At 41.2% G+C, this 22500-nt stretch overlaps 2 protein-coding genes across 2 annotated transcripts in view; one reads left to right on the forward strand and one right to left on the reverse strand.

The window, feature by feature from the left end:
• LOC117483093 (myotubularin-related protein 5-like) overlaps positions 1-9785 on the forward strand; it is a 54044-nt gene extending 44259 nt beyond the window's left edge. Inside the window, 5 exon segments of the mRNA XM_034131255.1 lie at positions 90-434; positions 1646-1851; positions 3515-3602; positions 5184-5315; positions 5834-9785. Coding sequence (XP_033987146.1) covers positions 90-434; positions 1646-1851; positions 3515-3602; positions 5184-5315; positions 5834-5932 — 870 coding nt within the window. The 3' untranslated portion in view covers positions 5933-9785.
• Positions 9786-18390: 8605 nt separating this feature from the next.
• Positions 18391-22500, reverse strand: part of glt8d2 (glycosyltransferase 8 domain containing 2) — a 13934-nt gene continuing 9824 nt past the window's right edge. Inside the window, 4 exon segments of the mRNA XM_034131548.1 lie at positions 18391-18644; positions 19182-19251; positions 19253-19295; positions 21624-21790. Of these exon segments, the coding sequence (XP_033987439.1) occupies positions 18466-18644; positions 19182-19251; positions 19253-19295; positions 21624-21790 (459 nt within the window). The 3' untranslated portion in view covers positions 18391-18465.

A 22500-nucleotide genomic window follows, 5' to 3' on the forward strand; every position in this document is an offset into this window, starting at 1 on the left:
AGAGAGAGAAATGGTTGTGTGTAGGACAAAGGTTTCTCAGTTACTAGAAAGACAGCACTAGAGTGTTAAAGAGTCGTGTTTTGTTCCAGGTGCTGCGACCGTACACCTTCAACTCCAACCTGAAGGTGTGGGAGTTCTACATGGAGGAGACTCTGTCGGAGGGCCCGTCGTACGACTGGGAGCTGAGGGGCCGGCAGGAGCGAGTCGCCGAGGAGACGCCGGAGAAACCCGACAGCGCCGGGCCCAAATCTCAGCGCCGCATCGTGTGGCCGTGCTACGACTCGCTGAGCAAAGTGGTGCCCGACGCCATCACCAAACTGCTGCAGGACCTCCAGAGCCTGGAGGCGGAGCTGGGGCAGACGGCCGACAAGTGGAAGGACACCTGGGACAAAATCAAGAGCACGCAGAGAACAGAGACCAAACTGGAGAGCAAGGTGAAGCAAACATGTCTCTATTGGTTACTAAACCCTGACTGAATGGATGATCTAAAGACACAGATAATGGGGAATGCTATCCACTGACATCTTGTGGTGAAAAAGCAGGATGCAGTTAGGGACTTAGGCCCTGTGTCCATAAAAGTAAACACTCACTGGCAGCAACTTCAATTTTACGCCCGCCTGATCCACTCTAACAAATGGTCTTTTCTCATTTCATTTCATTTCAAACCTTTATTTAACCAGATTGGGAGACCTGCAGCAAATAGGTTCCACATGAAACATCAAACAATAGAGGACATCATACATTATATTTACAGGTTACATTTACATAGTTATCGACATTTACAAGTACCCATAGTATCAACGAGCATTTCATTTAGCCTAGCTTTAAAAACATGCAGAGGAATGAAATTGCTCAGTTTCAATTCTTGCTGAAGATTGTTCCAAGCAAGTGGAGCTGCGCACATAAAAGCTGTCTTACCTAAGACCGTCCTTGCTCTTGGCACATCTAACAATACTACATCATGCAATCTCAGACAATAGCTGCTTGCAACTCTCTGTGTTATCAGAGAGCAGATATAATACGGGAGTTTACCCAACAAAGCTTTATAAATAAACGTGTACCAATGACTGAGCCTCCATACAGTACGTACTTTTCTGTCTTTAGTATGAAAGCTTCCGCCTGAAAGACGTGGTCAAAAATGTAAAGATTCTGGCGTTAAGAAAAAGGCGCTATGGTGCATGTTTTAGATCCATTTTCAGCACCACAGACCGTTTTTTAAAGTGTACTAAAGTTGACTTACCAGCAAGCTATGGTTTGTTGTCAGTATGGGATGTAAGGCAAACTGCAGAAGCCTTCATGATACAAGTAGGCACTTTATATTTCATAGCTGCTACATTGTACTGCCTTGTGGTAAATGCTTGTATGCTGCTTGCCATGTATATAAATGTTATGTTCATAAATGTTGTATGTGACGGGACTACGGATGGAAACTAGCTCAATGCTAAAATCCGGCTATTTTACATTTAATAGCATTATTTTGTTTAAAATGTTCATTAATGTGCACTGTCCCGGTTCAAATAAACAATTAAATAAATAGTATATCACATTGAGATCTTGCCTACGCGATACCTCCCTCCTTTTGTTGTTGACAACATTCCCATGGATTCAAACTCTCAAACCTGACTCTCCTCTCTTCCTCCCACAGCCGTCGTTCTCCAGCTCCCTCCTGATGTCGTCCAACCTGAGCCACCAGCGGCGCTCTCAGGGTGTGTACCTGCAGGAGAGCGGCGTGGGCTCCTCCATCAACCTGGCTCTGGACTGCGAGGCGAGCGCCACCTCCACCCCGGTGCCTGGGAGGCCGAGCACCAGCACCCTGTACAGCCAGTTCCAGAGCACCGAGAGCGAGAACAGGTGGGGCACCCAGAGGAGATTAGAGAGGATAACATACACAAGGGACAGTTGAACTATGCATATTCAGAATCAGAACACCTTTATTATGGCGCAGTTCCACTACACGGTCGGCCTCGGCCACGCTCGGTACGGCTCGGTACGGCTTGGCCTTAACAGGGCCGACTCACTTCATGCTGCGCTTCCATTACAGTTTAGGAACTGGGGTAGTTACTATAGTAACGCAGTGTAGGCGGAGCCGTGACGTCATCTTCAACGAGAACTCCAGAAACACAACACAGCCGTTAGCTGTTAGCACTCAGAGCTCACAGCTCCTCATATATGTTCAGAAACTAGACAAAAGTTAAACAAGTACAAACCACAGACTGTCTGTGTCATGGCGAATACAGTCGCTGGTTTATTTATGTCTGTATAGGCCGTTGTTGTGAGTGTGGACGGTCGGAGCATATACTGCGTTAGCTTAGCCAATCTCCATCTAGAAAACACGTATTTTTAAAAGGTTTTTTCGCCGCCGTCTGTCTGCAGACTTGCCAAAGCATTAAATTCATGGTTTTTACTAACCGGGTATCAGTATGTTGTACTTCGGCATCATTTTGAAACGTGTATTACAATTAAATCACGGTCAAATATGTCCATCTTGTTTTGTAGTTCTAGCCCCTCTTGCCAGCGCTCCTCTCTCTAGTTTAGCATACTCAGCCCAACTCAGCCCGTTTGTGGCCCTCGATAGAACCACAATTTTCTCGGGCCAGAAAAGAGGTGAAAAAGTGGCCCCGCGCCGTGCCGGAACTAGGCCTAGTGGAAGCGCAACCAAAAACGGGCACGGCACGACACGGCACGCTTAAAGCGAGCTCCGCGCTGTAGTGGAACTGCGCCATTAGTCCACAGAGGGGACATTTTCAGTTTCATTTTTAGCTAGATTTGAGTGTTTGCTGCTTTTGAGATTTTAAGAGAGTTTTTATTTATTTAGCAGTGTGATGTTTTCGTGAGAGCAAGATATAATGTCTAAGGGTTATGTATATCTACATATAAATACAGAATACATGGTTGGTGAACTATAAAAAACAAGGCAATGTCACAAAACAGTCCAAAATATTTCTGAAATGGAAATCAAATAGTATTAAAAAGTTAAAAATACACATTTCCAGTAAGAAATATAATGCAGGATATTATTGTGAGACACTAAACCCCAAATTGCTCCTGAGGGGATTGTCCACAGTACGTCTAACAAAGGACATGTAATATAATTCAATATTAATACATACATAGCCACAGGCACAGTTCAATTATACTTTATAATACTGAGATAATTTTCTAGCAACCTTTTCAATTGTACATCAGAATTTTCAAGAATGATATGGACGGGTAAAGAATTCTTGAATGAACTTCTTCCCACGCCTTTTCGGATGTGTAATTAGGTAGATCATTTGTTTATATATCATTTGTAAGTCAATAATATTTGTGTTTATCGATTTGATACTGCTTAAGTTTGGACAGTATCATAATTCTCATGTTTCATTTCATTATTATTTCTTTTTGTATTATTGTTTTACACGATCAAAATAAATCAGATCAAATCCAAACTAGTTGTCCCTGTTAGAAACCCTCCCTCTGCTCAGCTGTCAGATGAATCCCTAACATCTCAAAACGTTCCCTCTTCTCCCATCAGGAGTTTTGAAGGCATCTTGTATAAGAGAGGCGCGTTGTTGAAGCCATGGAAACCTCGGTGGTTTGTTCTGGACAAAACCAAACATCAGGTAAGAAAGGGGGGGACTTTAATTTGATTTAAAGCTCACCTATTATGCAAAATCCACTTGTTCATGTCTCTTCTACATCAACATGTGTCCCCTCTTCTTCATGTCTCTTCTACATCAACATGTGTCCCCTCTGCTTCATGTCTCTTCTACATCAACATGTGTCCCCTCTTCTTCATGTCTCTTCTACATCAACATGTGTCCCCTCTGCTTCATGTCTCTTCTACATCAACATGTGTCCCCTCTTCTTCATGTCTCTTCTACATCACATGTGTCCCTTCTGCTTCCAGTCTCTCTTCTACATCAACATGTGTCCCCTCTTCTTCACTGTCTCTTCTACATCAACATGTGTCCCCTCTTCTTCATGTCTCTTCTACATCAACATGTGTCCCTCTTCTTCATGTTCTTCTACATCAACATGTGTCCCCTCTTTCTCATGTCTCTTCTACATCAACATGTGTCCCCTCTTCTTCATGTCTCTTCTACATCAAATGTGTCCCCTCTTCGTCATGCTCTTCTACATCAACATGTGTCCCCTCTTCTTCATGTCTCTTCTACATCAACATGTGTCCTCTCTTCTTCATGTCTCTTCTACATCAACATGTTGTCCCCTCTTCTTCCATGTCTCTTCTACATCAACATGTGTCCCCTCTTCTTCATGTCTCTTCTACATCAACATGTGTCCCCTCTTCTTCATGTCTCTTCTACATCAACATGTGTCCCCTCTTCTTCATGTCTTTTCTACATCAAAATGTGTCCCCTCTTCTTCATGTCTCTTCTACATCAACATGTGTCCCCTCTTCTTCATGTCTCTGCTACATCAACATGTGTCCTCTCTTCTTCATGTCTCTTCTACATCAACATGTGTCCCCTCTTCTTCATGTCTCTTCTACATCAACATGTGTACCCCTCTTCTTCATGTCTCTTCTACATCAACATGTGTCCCCTCTTCTTCATGTCTCTTCTACATCAACATGTGTCCCCTCTTCTTCATGTCTCTTCTACATCAACATGTGTCCCCTCTTCTTCATGTCTCTTCTACATCAACATGTGTCCCCTCTTCTTCATGTCTCTGCTACATCAACATGTGTCCTCTCTTCTTCATGTCTCTTCTACATCAACATGTGTCCCCTCTTCTTCACATCTCTTCTACATCAACATGTGTCCCCCCCCCCTCTGTGGAAAGAGACTCTGAAAGTTTCAGGAACAAAGATTCTCTGCTCTCTGCTGCAATGATCTGTTTGGTGCTTCAGCCAATCAGAGACAGTTCTGTATATATCTGAGACCTGTGATATATTGATGAGAAACAGGATAATAGGGGACCTTTAATGATGGAAATCTAAAAAGAATCCCCCTGTTAGAGCAGCATGTGTGTGTGTCTATATAATGTTCTATAATAACGTACAATTATGTATCTGCCTACTAAATACTGTTAATATTTACATTATTTATGTGACCATCTATGTTTCCTGTAGATATTTAATTGCTCTTTTTACAGCACTGTTAGTGTATAGTTTTATTATTATTGTGCTGCTGTGTTTATTGTATTTTTGGGATAAATAAAGTCTTATCTTATCTTATCAGCTGAGATACTACGAGACTCGGCAGGATAAAGAGTGTAAAGGCGTGATCGAACTCGGCGACGTAGAGTCTGTTTATCCGGGAACGTCGGCCATGGGAGCGCCGAAAAACATCGAGGAGAAAGCCTTCTTTGATGTGAGTTCATCTTTTAGCAGCGTGACCTCGCATGACATTAGATAATAAGATGGTAATTAGTGTGTGAAAAATGCATATGTTAGATAAGTGTAGGGTTTTTTTTAATGGGTCAATAATGGATTTTATATATTTACATTACTTTCTTGGAGCAAGAGACAATTTCTGTTACTATTCTGTTAGTTCATTTTGTCTATCATCAAAAAACTACTTTTCCCCCAAGAAATCTAAGTGACATCCACAAAATGCTTGTTTATTTCAACGAATAATCCGGAAACTTGGATCTAAATCCAAGAATTGGTTATCAAAATGGCTGTTTATTATATTTCTGACACATAAAATGCATCAATCAACAAATAATGCAGGCTATCGGTTAGAAAATCTAAGATGTTCATTTTAATTTGATAGAAAACAGAGCTAAGCAGGAAATGTTCATATTTTTAGGAGACAGACAGACAGACAGACAGTGTGTGTGTGTGTGGGTGTGTGTGTGTGTTAATGTTATTCCCTTCTTCTTTCAGGTCAAGACGACCAAGCGAGTTTACAACTTCTGCGCGCAGGACAGCCTGAACGCTCAGCTGTGGATGGACAGTGTGCAGAGCTGCCTGTCAGACGCCTAAAGAGGAGGCGGGACTCTTTAATGAACCAATGAGCAGTGCTGTGGGCACCTGACAGACATCTCTGCGGGCCAATCACAGCGTGGCAGAGAAAGAAACAGTCCCTTTCACCACTTTAAGCTCTGCTCCGTTCGCTAGTGTTGAACTAATAACTTTGCGTCACAACGTTTCAGTGTTTTTGTTATAAAAAAAGGAGAAAAACAAGGAAAAAAAACAAAGTCCCTGATGAACCACTCGCTGTCGTGTCACCACGGAGACGCAGCCTCTCACCCCCCCCCCCCCCCCCCCCCGACAGCCGGACCACGAAGTATGCACAAAGACGAATTGAAGCATTTCTGGAGGAGCCTAAAACCGATCTAAAAAATGGACCAAAACCTGTAGTCGACCTGCCAGCTGTGTAACCACGGAGATGTTGAAACCCCAAAATGTATAGTACGGGTCCCCAGCATATAGAAACTCCTGGATGCTAACTTGCATATGTTGGGCAGTTAGCGTTAATTAGCATATGCAGACAATAGTTTGAGACAATTTTGGAGGTTATTGAGGATGTTTCTGACATTTTTACGATTAAAAAAAATTGCAGTTTTAACCAGAAAGTGGCCATATTTGTATTCCTGGTGGGCTGATTTTGACTACTTTTGTGACCATTGGATATAGGGAGGACAAGATGACAATTGTTACGTTCACTTCAAATGACCCAGAGTCCCCTAAGACTTCAAAATCGATCCAAAATGTATCAAAATCAGCCCACAGGGAGTCAATATATGGCCATTTTCCGAAATTGATTCAACATCCTCAATAACCTCCAAAACTATTGTCTCCATTTGCTAATTAACGCACGAATGCTATTAGTGCAACTTGCCCTAAGTTAGCATCCGGACGTTTCTATGTGCTGGAGACCCGTACTATACATTCCTATCATAAAACTTTGGGGTACTCAACATTTCCGTGTTCACAACAGGACTCAGACGATGAGGAACACACACTTCTGAAAGCAAACACCCGTCGTTCCTCTCGTTGCCTCTCACTGCCTGATGGAGGAAATCAAGAGGGGGGGAAATGACGGAGGAGGAGCTTTTCAACGACGGTTCATGAAGGATTTCCCTTTTTCTTTTTGTCATATTTCAAAAATATGACTCGGAAAGATGCAGTGTGTGGGCGATGAAGATACTGTGAAGGCCATGAATGAGTCGCAGAAATCAAAGTGATTTTGGGGGGGGGGGGGGGTAAGGGGGAGTTACTGTCAGGTATTGAGTGTGAACTTTCACTAAAAGTGTTTACAAAGTAGACGTAAATCCTCCCTCACTGCGCTCTGTTTTTACTTAGATCAACCACTATCGACAGATTTAAGGGACGCTGACGGAAGAAAGGGGGATTTATTTTATTAAAAAAGGTGGGAGATTGAGAGGAGGGATATCATGAGATGCTTCGGAGAGACAATGTTTTTTTTTTTAAAGATGGATATTGTCAGGAACTGTCGGGAAAGTCGGGTATTTTTCCACTGAGTGAGTTTTCAGAGAAACTTGAGAGAACAATTCTACGTCTGTAAATCAGACGTGAGGGTAAAGCAGATTATATTAGCTACTGGTGCTAATTTGGTTATTAACTAACATCTTATCAAACTATCAGTTCAGTTGGTATTTGGTTATGCATCATGAACAGCTGTTTAGTTAGCCGTTAGAAGCTAACCCACGAGCTACTCTTCATCTGAAAGCTAGTGAACTGATATGAGTAAAATCACATCTGGAAAACTGTACCATACATCTTTGAATCTCCAAAACATCCACATTTCAAGAGCTTAGAAATACAACCTTATGTTCTGCTTGGTGGCATTTTAATTTGGTTTCAAGAGATGCTTTGGTGTGCGGTTGTATGAGTTTCTTGTATGACTTACAGTAGATGGTGGTCTGCACGCTAGATTTTGAATTCTCACTCACTTCACATTTGTAACGGGTTAACTGACACGGCTTTTTCTGTCTTTGAATCGTTGAGATAATCAGTCATATTGTCCGCTTCAGTTCCCGTCTGACACAGATTGTATTATCACACGGTTAAAAGAGTTTAAATTTCACACACTTGTTTATTTTAGCTGCTTCCCCTTTAGGAGCCATCTACTGTAGGTTAAACAAGGACTGTGGACACGTGCAAACTCACTCTCAGAGCTTTCTCTTGTAATATCTCTGAGGATTTGAAGCTGCTTTCACATGATGCGCCATTTTGTTTCTGGTTGTTTTGGACGCTACGTTCATCTGTAATCTGATTGGTTGCTCGTAGAAAGGTCAGAGGTGAACGCAGCTTTAATCAGAACAGCTGATGAAATGAACTCAGTGTGAAAAATACCTGACGTCTCCTCAAAGGATGCTGGGATTTAGAAAGTCACGTACAGAAATCTCCCTCACTTAAACGCGTCACTTTTTTTATATCCATGGTTTGTCAGACTGCCCCCACACACACACACACACACACACACACACACACACACAGAAACCACTTGTTAACACACACCCTGCTATGTAAAAAAAAAACGGTTCTACTGCTGTCTTTAAACTTAAAAATTGTAGATTTTTTTTTGTGTCTAATAACTCCTTTGTATATACTACTCCAGATTTGTATGTAACGTTTATGGTAGTAATTTATTTAACTCGTCTCCTCAGTAAGAAAGTTCCTCGAGCACCACTTTATTTTTAAAATTAGGAATTCAATGTGCCATTTGTTTATTCTGTATTAATGTGACTAAATGTACAATTAAAACCCCTCAATGTTTTTTTTCTTTTGTTAACACGGTTGTCCTTAAGCTGGTGTTAGAGGAGGTGTTTTTAAAATGTTCTGGATGTAGCGCGCAGTCGTTAAATGTCAGACGTGAAGTTTTTTCCCCGCTGCCGGGTTCTGCACCTCGCTGGCTTTTATTAAAAGAAATAGGAGAATATGGTGTGTTCACAAACATCAGGTTGCAATCACACACACACTCTCCACTCCTACTCCACATTTGAGATTAAAAAAACACTTGTAATCCACTTTCTAAGTCTGATTTAAAAAGAGAACCGTCTCCTCTGAGGTTTTCCATTTGTACAAACGGGGACGTTTCAGCAGCTGATTTTTTGGATTATTTGTTTTAATTAACATCAATGTTTCATTACCTGCTAACTCACAATCTACATCATGTTCCTAGACTGCATGAAGAAATGCAACGAATGCTTTCACCGCTGTATACAACATGAGGTGGTGATGCACTTCTTGGGAATGATTACAGATGAAAAACATGATCGTATTAAGAGCTTTGTTTTGATCAGACTTAGAAAATGGTTTATCAGCAAAAGAAATTGGCCTTCAGGGCTTCCGTAGTTTTAACTTTAACCAGACACTCATTAGACATTTGATTTAATGACGTGGATATAAGACATTTGATGAGCTGACACTCCAACATGTTTTGCTTAAAAATACAATTCAACGATTAGAATGGATTTGAAACATGTCTCAAAATACATTATCAGCTGGTGATATTTCCGTATTCTCACGTGTAAAGGCGTTATCAGTCTGTTGTGTTCACGCTGTTTACAGACTGAATCACCGCTGTGTTGTGTATTGGAGAAACATTTAGACGCAGTTTGCTGGAGGACTAATTAAATACATCTCGATGACGCTTCGTTAAGATAAAGGAGATTAAAGTGAACCCGGCTGAGGGGAAACACGACGCCTGCTTCCAGTTTTTACTCATCTCTCTACGGCTACATTAACAACATCCTTTTTATTTATTTTTATATTTTTTAATTAGAAATTACTTTCTGAGCCGGGTTTTGTGGTCAATCATGTCAATATAGTTTTTAGAATCCAAATAAAAACTGTTGGTTTAAATGTTCGTGTGTGTGTGTGTGTGTGCGTGTTGATTATCATACTAGTGTTAGTGCCTCATCCTACTTACAGTCAAGTTTAATTTACTATTTAAAAGGGTTTCAATTAGGCCCCGTCCACACGGAGACGATATCAGTTGATTCCGCTAACGTTCTCTATCGTATATAGACGGTTCGTCGACATGGAAACGCTTATAAAGAGATAACTATAACTAACCTTTGATGTTATTGTCCTGTCTAAATTAGATTAGTTTTAATATGATTAGTGTTGATTAAGGCAGTCTCTTTGAAGTTATGTGAGACTGTCTCCTTCCTCTCCCCCTTCCTGCCACCCCCCTTATTTTACTGTTGATGAGAGAACATAGGGGTGGAGCCTCTCTAGATTAGTTTTAATATAATGTGTTTTAACTAAGGATGTTCTTTTTAAGTTGTATGGCTTGCGAACTAATGTTTAATTACTTTCATTAACTACAAGAAAGTCTCTTATGAAGAAGGTAATCATATTTTAAATATCTTAATGATCTTTAAAGTGCTGGAAGGAAAAGGATGTTCTTTTGAAATTGTTTGTCTTGTGAAATGGAGGTTTCTTTCTTAAGCTGTGTGAGACTGTTAACTAATGTTTAATTACTTTACTAACTATAAGGAAGTCTCTTTTATGAAGAGGGTAATAATAATTTTAAAGATCTTAATGACCCCCTGATCTTGTATTTGTAATGTGTAATTACTTCACACAACTTTAAAGAAGCCCCTATGAAGTTTATGTGAAGTTGTGTTGGGGTAATATTAGAATTAGCTGTATGCAGCAAAAAAAGAGAAGTTTTTTTAAAGTGTTTCTGTTGTCTGTACCAGGGGGGGTGATCAGAGCAGAAACAACTGTAAACACTTAAAATGCATAGAATTAAGAGTGTGGGGGAAATGAAATTATTCATTAGGCTTCGTCTACTGAAGATCAATGCAAGGGCAGAGTTTCACTCTGTGTGGAATCAACTGTAAACACTTAAAATGCATAGAATGATTCATTTCTGGACATACAAAGCTGCATATACCCCAGATCAATGCAGGGTGATATCACACCTACACAGAGAATGAGGGGGTAGAGTTTTCACTCTGGAGGAAACAAAAGAAGCACCCTAATGACTCGTTAACCACACCCAAAACACACTCTCTGGACATGGACAAAGGACTCTTTAAAGTAGAGACACTACATACTGATATACACCTGAACATCAGCAGGAGAGGACTCTTTAAAGTAGAGACACTACATACTGATATACACCTGAACATCAGCAGGAGAGGACTCTTTAAAGTAGAGACACTACATACTGATATACACCTGAACATCAGCAGGAGAGGACTCTTTAAAGTAGAGACACTACATACTGATATATACCTGAACATCAGCAGGAGAGGACTCTTTAATGTAGAGACACTACATACTGATATACACCTGAACATCAGCAGGAGAGGACTCTTTAAAGTAGAGACACTACATACTGATATACACCTGAACATCAGCAGGAGAGGACTCTTTAAAGTAGAGACACTACATACTGATATACACCTGAACATCATCAGGAGAGGACTCTTTAAAGTAGAGACACTACATACTGATATACACCTGAACATCAGCAGGAGAGGACTCTTTAAAGTAGAGACACTACATACTGATATACACCTGAACATCAGCAGGAGAGGACTCTTTAAAGTAAATACACTATAAGGTTAAAATAAGATATATATGTTTGGTTGTTTATGATGAACAGGGTCAAGGACTTTGGTGCTTCAAGTTAAGCTCCATTTTTTTTTTTTTTTATTGAAAAGGTATCTGCTCTTAGGCTAGCCCACACTAGTGCTACCCCAGATCCTGCTCCTTTTCTGTGCCCTGCTGTCCTCGACCACTTTGAGCCTGTATCCCTCTCTTCTCTCTCGGATGTAGTCAAGCACCTGCGGCCGACAAACTGCACCTCAGACAGCATTCCCGCTCGCCTTCTCAGAGATGTTTTTGATTCAGTTGGAGCAAGTATTTTATTACTTATAAATACCTCTCTTAGCTCAGGATGTGTCCCAGCTGCCTTCAAACATGCCGTGGTGCAGCCACTACTTAAAAAGAAAAATCTCGACCCCTCCATTCTCGCAAATTTTAGGCCCATCTCCCAGCTACCTTTTTTATCAAAAGCCCTGGAGCGAGTAGTCTACGCCCAGCTGCAGTCTTTTTTAACCACGCATGGAATCCATGAAAAGTTTCAGTCTGGCTTCAAACCCATGCACAGCACTGAAACAGCCCTTTTAAGAGTTTTTAATGATCTGCTCCTAGCCGCCGACTCAGGTAGCCCAGCTGTCTTGGTGCTGTTAGACCTGACAGCCGCCTTTGACACTGTGGACCATAGCATCCTGCTGTCACGGCTTGAACAGTCCGCTGGCATCACAGGCTCTGCCCTTGCATGGTTCAGGTCCTACCTGACAGACCGTAGCTTCTCGGTACAGCTAGGTGCCTTCTCCTCTGCCAAAGCCCCTCTTACCTGTGGGGTTCCCCAAGGCTCGATTCTGGGCCCCATCCTTTTTCTACTGTACATACTGCCCCTAGGTTCAATTCTCACTAAACATAATATTCCCTTCCACTGCTACGCTGACGATGTACAGATATATCTGCCTCTCAAAGCAAATGTCAAACACTCACTACAGCAGTTGATGGACTGCTTAACAGAGATAAAATCCTGGCTGAGCAAAAATGTTCTCAACCTCAACGAGAGCAAGTCCGAGGTAATCTTTTTTGGACCCCAACCTCCAGCCTCTCCGGTTGATATTCTGGGCTCTCTCAAAAAAAACATCCTCCCCTCTGTCATGAACCTTGGAGTGACCTTCACTAGCACTTTTAAATTCGACAAGCAGGTCAGCACTGTAGTCAAATCCTGCTTTTTTTAAATAAGACTATTGGCCAAAACCAAGTCGTATTTATCTTTTAATGAAAGGGTTATTAATGCCTTTGTAACCTCGAGACTGGACTACTGCAATGCTCTGTATGTGGGTATGGACCAGGCCTCAATTAAACGCCTGCAGCTAGTTCAGAACGCAGCTGCACGTCTTCTGACTGGCCACAAAAAGCGTGACCACATCACCCCAATTCTGGCCTCACTACACTGGCTTCCAGTTCGGTTCAGAATTGATTTTAAAATCCTTTTATTTGTTTTCAAAGCCCTAAATGGGCTGGCTCCGGCCTGTATAGCCGAACTCCTCCATCGCTACACCCCAGCCAGAGCTTTAAGGTCTGCTGACCAGCTGCTGCTGGTAGTGCCCAAGACCAGGCTCAAAACCCGAGGGCTCCGAGCCTTCGCAGCAGCTGGCCCCAGGCTCTGGAACACTCTGCCCCTCCATGTGAGGTCGGCCCAGACCCTAGGGGTTTTTAAATCTACACTAAAAACACACTTCTTCTCCCTGGCCTTCTAGTCAGAGCGGAGCACGACTCCTGACTTTTCCTTGTGTTTTATTTTTATTTTTTATATATATCTGTTGTAATTTATTGTCTTTTATTGTGATTGTAGTGTTTTTATTACATGTACAGCACTTTGGCTCGACCAAAAATCGCTTTTAAATGTGCTTTATAAATAAAACTTGATTTGATTTGAATTGAAGGACTTTGGTGCTTCAAGTTAAGCTCCATTTTTTCTTTTCTAGCTATTTAAAAAAAAACTTTTCACGATTTATTTTCTTGTGAAGATATAGAAAGAAAAATGTACAATCTTTTTTTTTTGTGTGTATCTACATGTTTGTAATGTGTATCTACATATTTTTTTAATGTGTATCTTATAATATATATATATATAAAAGAATACGTTTAAAAAGTATTTTCTCTGCCAGAAAAAACAAAGGTAATGCTAATTTGTTAAACTATCAGGATTAAACCGATTGGTTCTCAGTTTATTGAGCCATTGACCAGGCTATTGTTCTTTTGGTTTAAAAGGAGGTATAGTTTCACCATGAAGAGACACGTGACCATTCTGCCAGGAGATAATGAAGCAACAACACTGTAATTCCTCTCTGCGCTTTGTTGATATGGAGCTGGTCTGGAAGAACGCTGGTAAATACTTTTATTTTATAATATCATGTAATTATTAAATGTTGTATGTAGTGTGTTAAACAACCTCTGTGCATCTGTTGTATTTATTGTGTAACAGCACTATGGCTCATAATGGTTTAGAAGCTTTGGGAAAGTAGCCCTCTAAAATAATGTTTGACTTCACAGAACAAAGGGGGATTTTAGGTGTGTGTGTGTGTGTGTGTGTGTGTGTGTGTGTGTGTGTGTGTGTGTGTGTGTGTGTGTGTGTGTGTGTGTGTGTGTGTGTGTGTGTGCGTGTGCGTGTGCGTGTGTGAATTCAATTTTTTTTTGATGTATAGTATATTATTAGTTAATTAAATGGTATGTGTTTTGTGTTTTCTGTTTACAGAAGAGAGACTGCAGTATGATGGGGGCCCTATGACAGATCAGATGAGGCGAGCGTTATTTCAGGACTGTATGAACCAAATGAGAACTGCATTATTAAAGTGGGTTAACTCTCGTGGTGGAAGCCCTTGTGCGACAAGTGGGCCCCTCACCCACCATCCCTCAGAGAGTCAGAAGTCGACCATCCCAGTGAAATGCTGCACGAGTGTTTGTTGGAGATGCCAGAATAGGAAGCGGTAAAGAGACTGTGGACCGACCGCTTCCTTCCAGCCATTCGGGATTCTCTACTCGTGCAACCTTCATGTGTCGGAGAGGAGGATCTTTGGAGCGGCCGAGGCGATTCTTCACAATCTCAGAAACACAAGACGCTTTGAGGCTAAAATCAGCAAGCTTTACGAAAGGCTTGTTGACAACTACGAGACCCAGATGAAGAATATAACAGAAGCTTGGGACTTTTGGCAACGATAGGAAGAGTTTGATGTCTGATTTTTATTTTTTATTTTACTTGATCTCGTGTGCCCTTCTTAGCAATCATGTTTTTGATTTAAATTGTTTTTATTTTCTGTTTGGAAAAAATGTTTTTTTTAATCTGTTGTTGGAATATGTAACAAATCAATAAAATGTGTTGTAAGAAAACTGTTGTACTCATTGGGACGGTAACAGGGAACATGTCTGAGAAACGTGTCATGCAAAGGGTGTATTACACTCCTTCTAATCCAGGGAGTTTAGGGGGCGTTGATAAACTCCGTAGAGCTGTACAGAATGAAACGGGTAAACAAATAAATGTAGAGAAAGTCAGATTCTTTATCTGAACAGGATGTCTATACTTTGCATAAGCCGTCAAGGGTACATTTGGTAAGAAACAGAGTTTTCGTACTCAGACCGCTACAACAATTTCAAGCTGATCTTTGCGATATGCAGTCGTTATCCAAACATAATGATGGTTTTAATGATTTCTTAACAGTCATAGATGTATTTTCGAAAAAAGCCTATGCTCAGGCAATAAAGAAGAAGACTGGTATACCATTTTAACACACAGTCAGATTCCTAAAAAGATACAAACAGACGCAGGGAAAGAATTCTTTAACAATGTTTTTCAAGCCTTATTGAAGAAACGAGGTATTGCACATTATGCAACAGCCAGTGATATGAAGGCGTGTGTGGTAGAGAGATTTAACTGTACGCTGAAAACTAAAATGTGGAGGTATTTTACAGCTAAAAACACTCTTAGATACATAGACGTCTTGCCTGAACTAATTGAAAGTTACAATAATATTCAGGTGGGGGGGGGGGGTTACCTTAGTTGCTGATTGGCTAATGGTTACACAAGCCAAAAAAATCGTTATGACATCATAAAGTGGCCCAAATCTGATCAGCTCATTTTCAGACAGGTTTTTATATAAATGGATCAGGACAAAAAGAGAGAAAACTGAAACTTTCAGAGTCTCTTCACGCAGAGGGGACACATGTTGATGTAGAAGAGACATGAAGAAGAGGGGACACATGTTGATGTAGAAGAGACATGAAGAAGAGGGGACACATGTTGATGTAGAAGAGACATGAAGAAGAGGGGACACATGTTGATGTAGAAGAGACGTGAAGAAGAGGGGACACATGTTGATGTAGAAGAGACATGAAGAAGAGGGGGCACATGTTGATGTAGAAGATACATGAAGAAGAGGGGACACATGTTGATGTAGAAGAGACATGAAGAGGGGACACATGTTGATGTAGAAGAGACATGAAGAAGAGGGGACACATGTTGATGAAGAAGAGACATGAAGAAGAGGGGACACATGTTGATGTCGAAGAGACATGAAGAAGAGGGGACACATGTTGATGTAGAAGAGACATGAAGAAGAGGGGACACATGTTGATGTAAAAGAGACATGAGGAAGACCTTTAAGCACTTGAAACTGTATTTTACACGTGCATGCTGCAACATAAATTATATTTGTAATATAAGAAAAGTGTTTCTGTTGTCTGTACCAGGGGGGGTGATCAGAGCAGAAACAACTGTAAACACTTAAAATGCATAGAATTAAGAGTGTGGGGGAAATGAAATTATTCATTTCCAAACATACAAGGCTTCGTCTACTGAAGATCTTCTACTTTAAAGAGTCCTTTGTCCATGTCCAGAGAGTGTGTTTTGGGTGTGGTTAACGAGTCATTAGGGTGCTTCTTTTGTTTCCTCCAGAGTGAAAACTCGACCCCCTCATTCTCTCTGTAGGTGTGATATCACCCTGCATTGATCTGGGGTATATGCAGCTTTGTATGTCCAGAAATGAATAATTCTATGCATTTTAAGTGTTTACAGTTGATTCCACACAGAGTGAAACTCTGCCCTTGCATTGATCTTCAGTGGACGAAGCCTTGTATGTTTGGAAATGAATAATTTCATTTCCCCCACACTCTTAATTCTATGCATTTTAAGTGTTTACAGTTGTTTCTGCTCTGATCACCCCCCTGGTACAGACAACAGAAACGCTTTATAAAAACTTCTCTTTTTTTGCTGCATACAGCTAATTCTAATATTACCCCAACACAACTTCACATAAACTTCATAGGGGCTTCTTTAAAGTTGTGTGAAGTAATTAAACATTAAAAATACAAGATCAGGGGGTCATTAAGATCTTTAAAATTATTATTACCCTCTTCATAAAAGAGACTTCCTTCTAGTTAGTAAAGTAATTCAACATTAGTTAACAGTCTCACACAGCTTAAGAAAGAAACCTCCATTTCACAAAACAAACAATTTCAAAAGAACATCCTTTTCCTTCCAGCATTTTAAAGATCATTAAGATCTTTATAAATATGATTACCCTCTTCATAAGAGACTTTCTTGTAGTTAATAAAAGTAATTAATCCGCCTCTCCTGCTCACCCCCGCGTTAACCGCGTCATTGCTGATGCGTTTCGCCAACAACAAAAGCAATGGCGGATCACAGGGTTGCGTTCGTGCTCCAGACGCTACTGACCATGATACAGATTGTAGTGCTGTATGTACAGCTCCTCTACCACAACCATCAGCAACAATAATAATATAATAATAATTATAATCGTCATCGGTCTTATTCGCTGCTTTTGGTGTATGTTGTGGCGGAAGTACAGCGCCACTTACAGGCCCGGCTTTTACTATCTGTATTATTATTATTGCATTGTTGGAGAAGCCTGTGACCTAAGATTTTCAACGACATAATTATTCTGTAGCTATGTTAGTTTGACAATAAAGAACCTTGAACCTTGTACTACAGCGGGTCGAGCGGTCTCGTGTGGACGGACACGTTTCTTGAGCCGATTCCGTGTGGACGGAAGACTTTTTTGATATCGAATTCGGTTCGTATTCGTCTCCGTGTGGACGGGGCCTTAAACTGGGGTTTCCCGAGAATAGTATGTCAAAAAAGTCTTAGTATAGTATTTTTAGAATGCCAGCAAAAAACGACAATTGCAAAACCGACCCCTACATCCTCCCTGCAAACTTTTACTAGTGAACTGCCCAAAATAAGACAGTTTTATCATGCAGATGTTAGAAACTAGAAGATTCCATTGTATTTTAAGGATATAAACGTATACCCGTGTATAATCCAGAAAACAGTAGAAGTGTAGAAGACATTTGATTGTAAAGCTTTGTTTATTTACAGGGACTGTTGCAAGACCAAGAAGCTCATAAACATCACATTTAAAAACAGTACACAGGTTTCCAAAAAATAAGAAACGGGTGTGTGTGTGTGTGTGCGTGTGTGTGTGTGTGTGTGTGTGTGTGTGTGTGTGTGTGTGTGTGTGTGTGTGTGTGTGTGAGAGAGAGAGAGAGAGAGAGAGAGAGAGAGCGTGAGTATGTGTGTGAGAGAGTGTATGTGTGTGAGAGAGAGAGCAAGTGTGTGTGTGAGAGAGAGAAAGAGATATAGAGAGTGTGTGTGTGTGTGTGTGTGTGTGTGTGTGTGTGTGTGTGTGTGTGTGTGTGTGTGAGAGAGAGAGAGAGAGTGTGAGAGAGAGAGAGAGAGAGCGTGAGTATGTGTGTGAGAGAGTGTATGTGTGTGAGAGAGAGAGCAAGTGTGTGTGTGAGAGAGAGAAAGAGATATAGAGAGTGTGTGTGTGTGTGTGTGTGTGTGTGTGTGTGTGTGTGTGTGTGTGTGTGTGTGAGAGAGAGAGAGAGAGAGTGTGTGAGAGAGAGTGTGTGTGTGTGTGTGAGAGAGAGAGAGAGTGTGTGAGAGAGTGTGTAGGGGTCGGTTTGGAACTGGGCCGGTATGTTCTTTAGCTTTCACTCTTGGGTCGTACCAAGGAGAACCTTCTGGAGGGGTCTGGGACGAACCACTTCTCCCACAGGTCCAGGTGCACAGCAGGGTAGCTCCAGGGCTTAAAGGGGCCGTTCCAGTGCAGCAAGAGCGCCTCCTGCAGGAAACTCTCTGCATAACGGGCGTCTGGACTCCAGCCTGCACACACAGGAGAGATTTACGAGTTAAAACTGCATCATTTCACACTTATATCTTATTTTTAAATAAGATATACACCTGGAGTAAATTCACAAGCTACCCTGCAGTATACAAAGTCATTCAAACTAGCTGCACCTTTACCAGCTTTGAGAACACTTTCATGATCAATCATTATAAAACATATCATATATATTATTCTGAAATGGACCAATCTGCACAATGACTACTTTTACTGTCGCTACTTTAACTATATTTTGATGAGAATACTTTTATACTTTTACTTGAGGAACATTTTGAATGCAGGACTTTTACTGTAACAGAGTATTCCTACACTCTGGTACTTCTACTTTTACTCAAGTACAACATCTGAGTACTTCTACTTTTACTCAAGTACAACATCTGAGTACTTCTACTTTCACTCAAGTACAACATCTGAGTACTTCTCACACCTCTAAACACCTTAAATGTTGTTTCAAAAAGTGTGTTTTGTACATTTCCGATGCTAAGCTAGCTTCTGATTAGCACAGAGGATCTCACCCAGGTGTCTGACGTGCCACAGAGGGTCCAGTGTTGTGTATTTGTCGTGAAACACTATCAGCATGGGGGGGGGTCGCTACTCCTCCTGCCATGGCACTACTGTAGATGTTCTGCCTGGAGGACAGGAGGAAGAGGCGGAAACAACTCTTACAAATTTACATATATTACAAATATAATTTATGTTGCAGCATGCACGTGTAAAATACAGTTTCAAGTGCTTAAAGGTCACCTATTATTGTGCAAAATCCACTTTTTCATGTCTCTTCTACATCAACATGTGTCCCCTCTTCTTCATGTCTCTTCTACATCAACATGTGTCCCCTCTTCTTCATGTCTCTTCTACATCAACATGTGTCCCCTCTTCTTCATGTCTCTTCTACATCAACATGTGTCCCCTCTTCTTCATGTCTCTTCTGCATCAACATGTGTCCCCTCTTCTTCATGTCTCTTCTACATCAACATGTGTCCCCTCTTCTTCATGTCTCTTCTACATCAACATGTGTCCCCTCTTCTTCATGTCTCTTCTACATCAACATGTGTCCTCTCTTCTTCATGTCTCTTCTACATCAGCATGTGTCCCCTCTTCTTCATGTCTCTTCTACATCAACATGTGTCCCCTCTTCTCCATGTCTCTTCTACATCAACATGTGTCCCCTCTTCTTCATGTCTCTTCTTCATCAACATGTGTCCCCTCTTCTTCATGTCTCTTCTACATCAACATGTGTCCCCTCTTCTTCATGTCTCTTCTACATCAACATGTGTCCCCTCTTCTTCATGTCTCTTCTTCATCAACATGTGTCCCCTCTGTGGAAAGAGACTCTGAAAGTTTCAGGAACAAAGATTCTCTCTCTTTTTGTCCTGATCCATTTATATAAAAACCTGTCTGAAAATGAGCTGATCAGATTTTGGCCACTTTATGATGTCATAACGGTGTTTTGTCTTGTGTAACCATTAGCCAATCAGCAACCAAGGTAACCCCCCCCCCCCCCCCCCCCCACCTTATCACCTGAATCTCCTCCTAGAGCACCATTGAGTTCTTTGTAACCAAATCTCTCTCAGATGCCCCTTTCACACCGGCGCTTTTCCAGCTCCTGCTGGGAGCTAGAGCCTGAAAAGCGCCGGTTTTTCCTGTTCACACCGCAGCGGCGCCGCGTCATAGCTCCGGAATGCGGTTCACTTCCAGCTCCAAAAAATTGTCGGTCCAGAGGCAAGAGCTTCGGAGCTATGACGCGGCGTCGCTTACGTCTCTTACGTCGAGGCGTGCAGGAAACCTTACTTTGACCATCCGTTCGCTGTTATTGATCATTGTGGAGATACATGGACTGTACAGGTTGTCATGTCCGACTATCACAAGTAGAATCATAATGAAAAATACGCCGGTAAAAAGTGCCTGTAGAAAACGGTTTAGCAAGTAGTTAGTTTAGCTTCGGTTGCTATGCTAACATCACCCATGTTATACCAGAGAAACTTTCATAACAGCGTTGTGATGCCAAACAGCGTCAATTCAGACTGACACACATTCACTTAAGGGGAACTGGGGATATGTATCAGCTGCTTGTGTGACAGTCAGACAGTGAATACTTTAGAGCGGCCGCTGCCGTGTGAGCTAACCCGGAGCTAACGGGAGAATAAACTCCCGTGGAAGTGCAGCCAGCACTGCAGCGGTCGGTAAATGCCGCTGAAACACATTAATAAACAATGAACCACGGCACTCTGGAGAAAAGTATAAGGTTGGAGAAGTCGATATTTAATTTAATCTGGCTTCGTATGATTAAAAGCAACACGATCATCGACCCGACGCAGTCCCCGGCCCGTTGTTGTTGTGGGAGAAAATCAGCGACGTAAACTGTGACGTCATGACGCAGCAGCGGCAGCTCTGGGCGGTGTGAACAGAGCGGGAGCTGAAAAGGGAAACCGGAGCTGAACCAGAAAAGCTCTCGCTAGGGAAAAGCGCTGGTGTGAAAGCCGCATCAGAGGGGCGTGGGGAGTGGCTCCTTATTTTCATCTAAAGTAACAGACAGAGAATCAGCACTTTGGAAACAGGGCTGAAACAGAGGGGATTATGGGATGCTGCAATGATCTGTTTGGTGTTTCAGCCAATCAGAGACAGGTTCTGTATATATCTGAGAGCTATAATATATTGATGAAAAACAGTATAATAGGGGACCTTTAAGAAAATCTAATCAGTAGCCTAATCTGAGTACCAGAATGTAACATCCCAGATCTCACCGTGTTCCAATCACAAATCAAAACTCACCTCTTCAGCACTGCTTTTAATCAGTAATGAATATTGTGTTTTATATATTTTAAGTGTGTTGTTTTAACTATGTTTTTATGAATTTTTACTCGTGGTTAAAAGTCTCCAGAGCTTCCTCTTTAAACCCCATATGTGAAAAAAAAAAATGCTACGTAAGCGTTTCCAGAACTGCTCTCGGTGCATACCTGAAATTCTCCTCCATCCACTTCTCCAGCTGTTTGGTGATCTTCTGTTTCTTCCACTCGCTGATATCGGCCACAAACACTCCGGGGTTGAAGGAGCACTCTCTGGGGTTGATGCCCAAATCTCTCACTTCCTGTTTCCTGTAGTCCAGGAAGCCCATATATGTTGTCTAAAGAGGAAAAGCTCAGAGAAGAGGACGCAGACATTTAATATTGAAATGCAGAGGTGGGAAGTAACTAAGTACATTTACTCAAGTACTGTACTTAAGAACACTTTTGAGGTGCTTTACTTGAGTATTTCCATTTTTTGCTACTGTGTACTTTTACTCCACTACATGTATAAATTCACAAGCTACCCTGCAGTATACAAAGCCATTCAAACTAGCTGCACCTTTACCAGCTTTGAGAACACTTTCATGATCAATCATTATAAAACATATCATATATATTATTCTGAAATGGACCAATCTGCACAATGACTACTTTTACTGTCACTACTTTAACTATATTTTGATGATAATACTTTTCTACTTTTACTTGAGGAACATTTTGAATGCAGGACTTTTACTGTAACAGAGTATTCCTACACTCTGGTACTTCTACTTTTACTCAAGTACAAGATCTGAGTACTTCTACTTTTACTCAAGTACAAGATCTGAGTACTTCTACTTTTACTCAAGTACAAGATCTGAGTACTTCTAATCTGTTTCTACTTACTCAAGTACAAGATCTGAGTACTTCTACTTTTACTCAAGTACAAGATCTGAGTACTTCTACTTTTACTCAAGTACAAGATCTGAGTACTTCTACTTTTACTCAAGTACAAGATCTGAGTACTTCTACTTTTACTCAAGTACAAGATCTGAGTATTTCTACTTTT

The sequence above is a fragment of the Trematomus bernacchii genome, unplaced genomic scaffold (genome assembly GCF_902827165.1).
Source record: "Trematomus bernacchii unplaced genomic scaffold, fTreBer1.1, whole genome shotgun sequence".
Taxonomy (NCBI): Eukaryota; Metazoa; Chordata; class Actinopteri; order Perciformes; family Nototheniidae; genus Trematomus; species Trematomus bernacchii.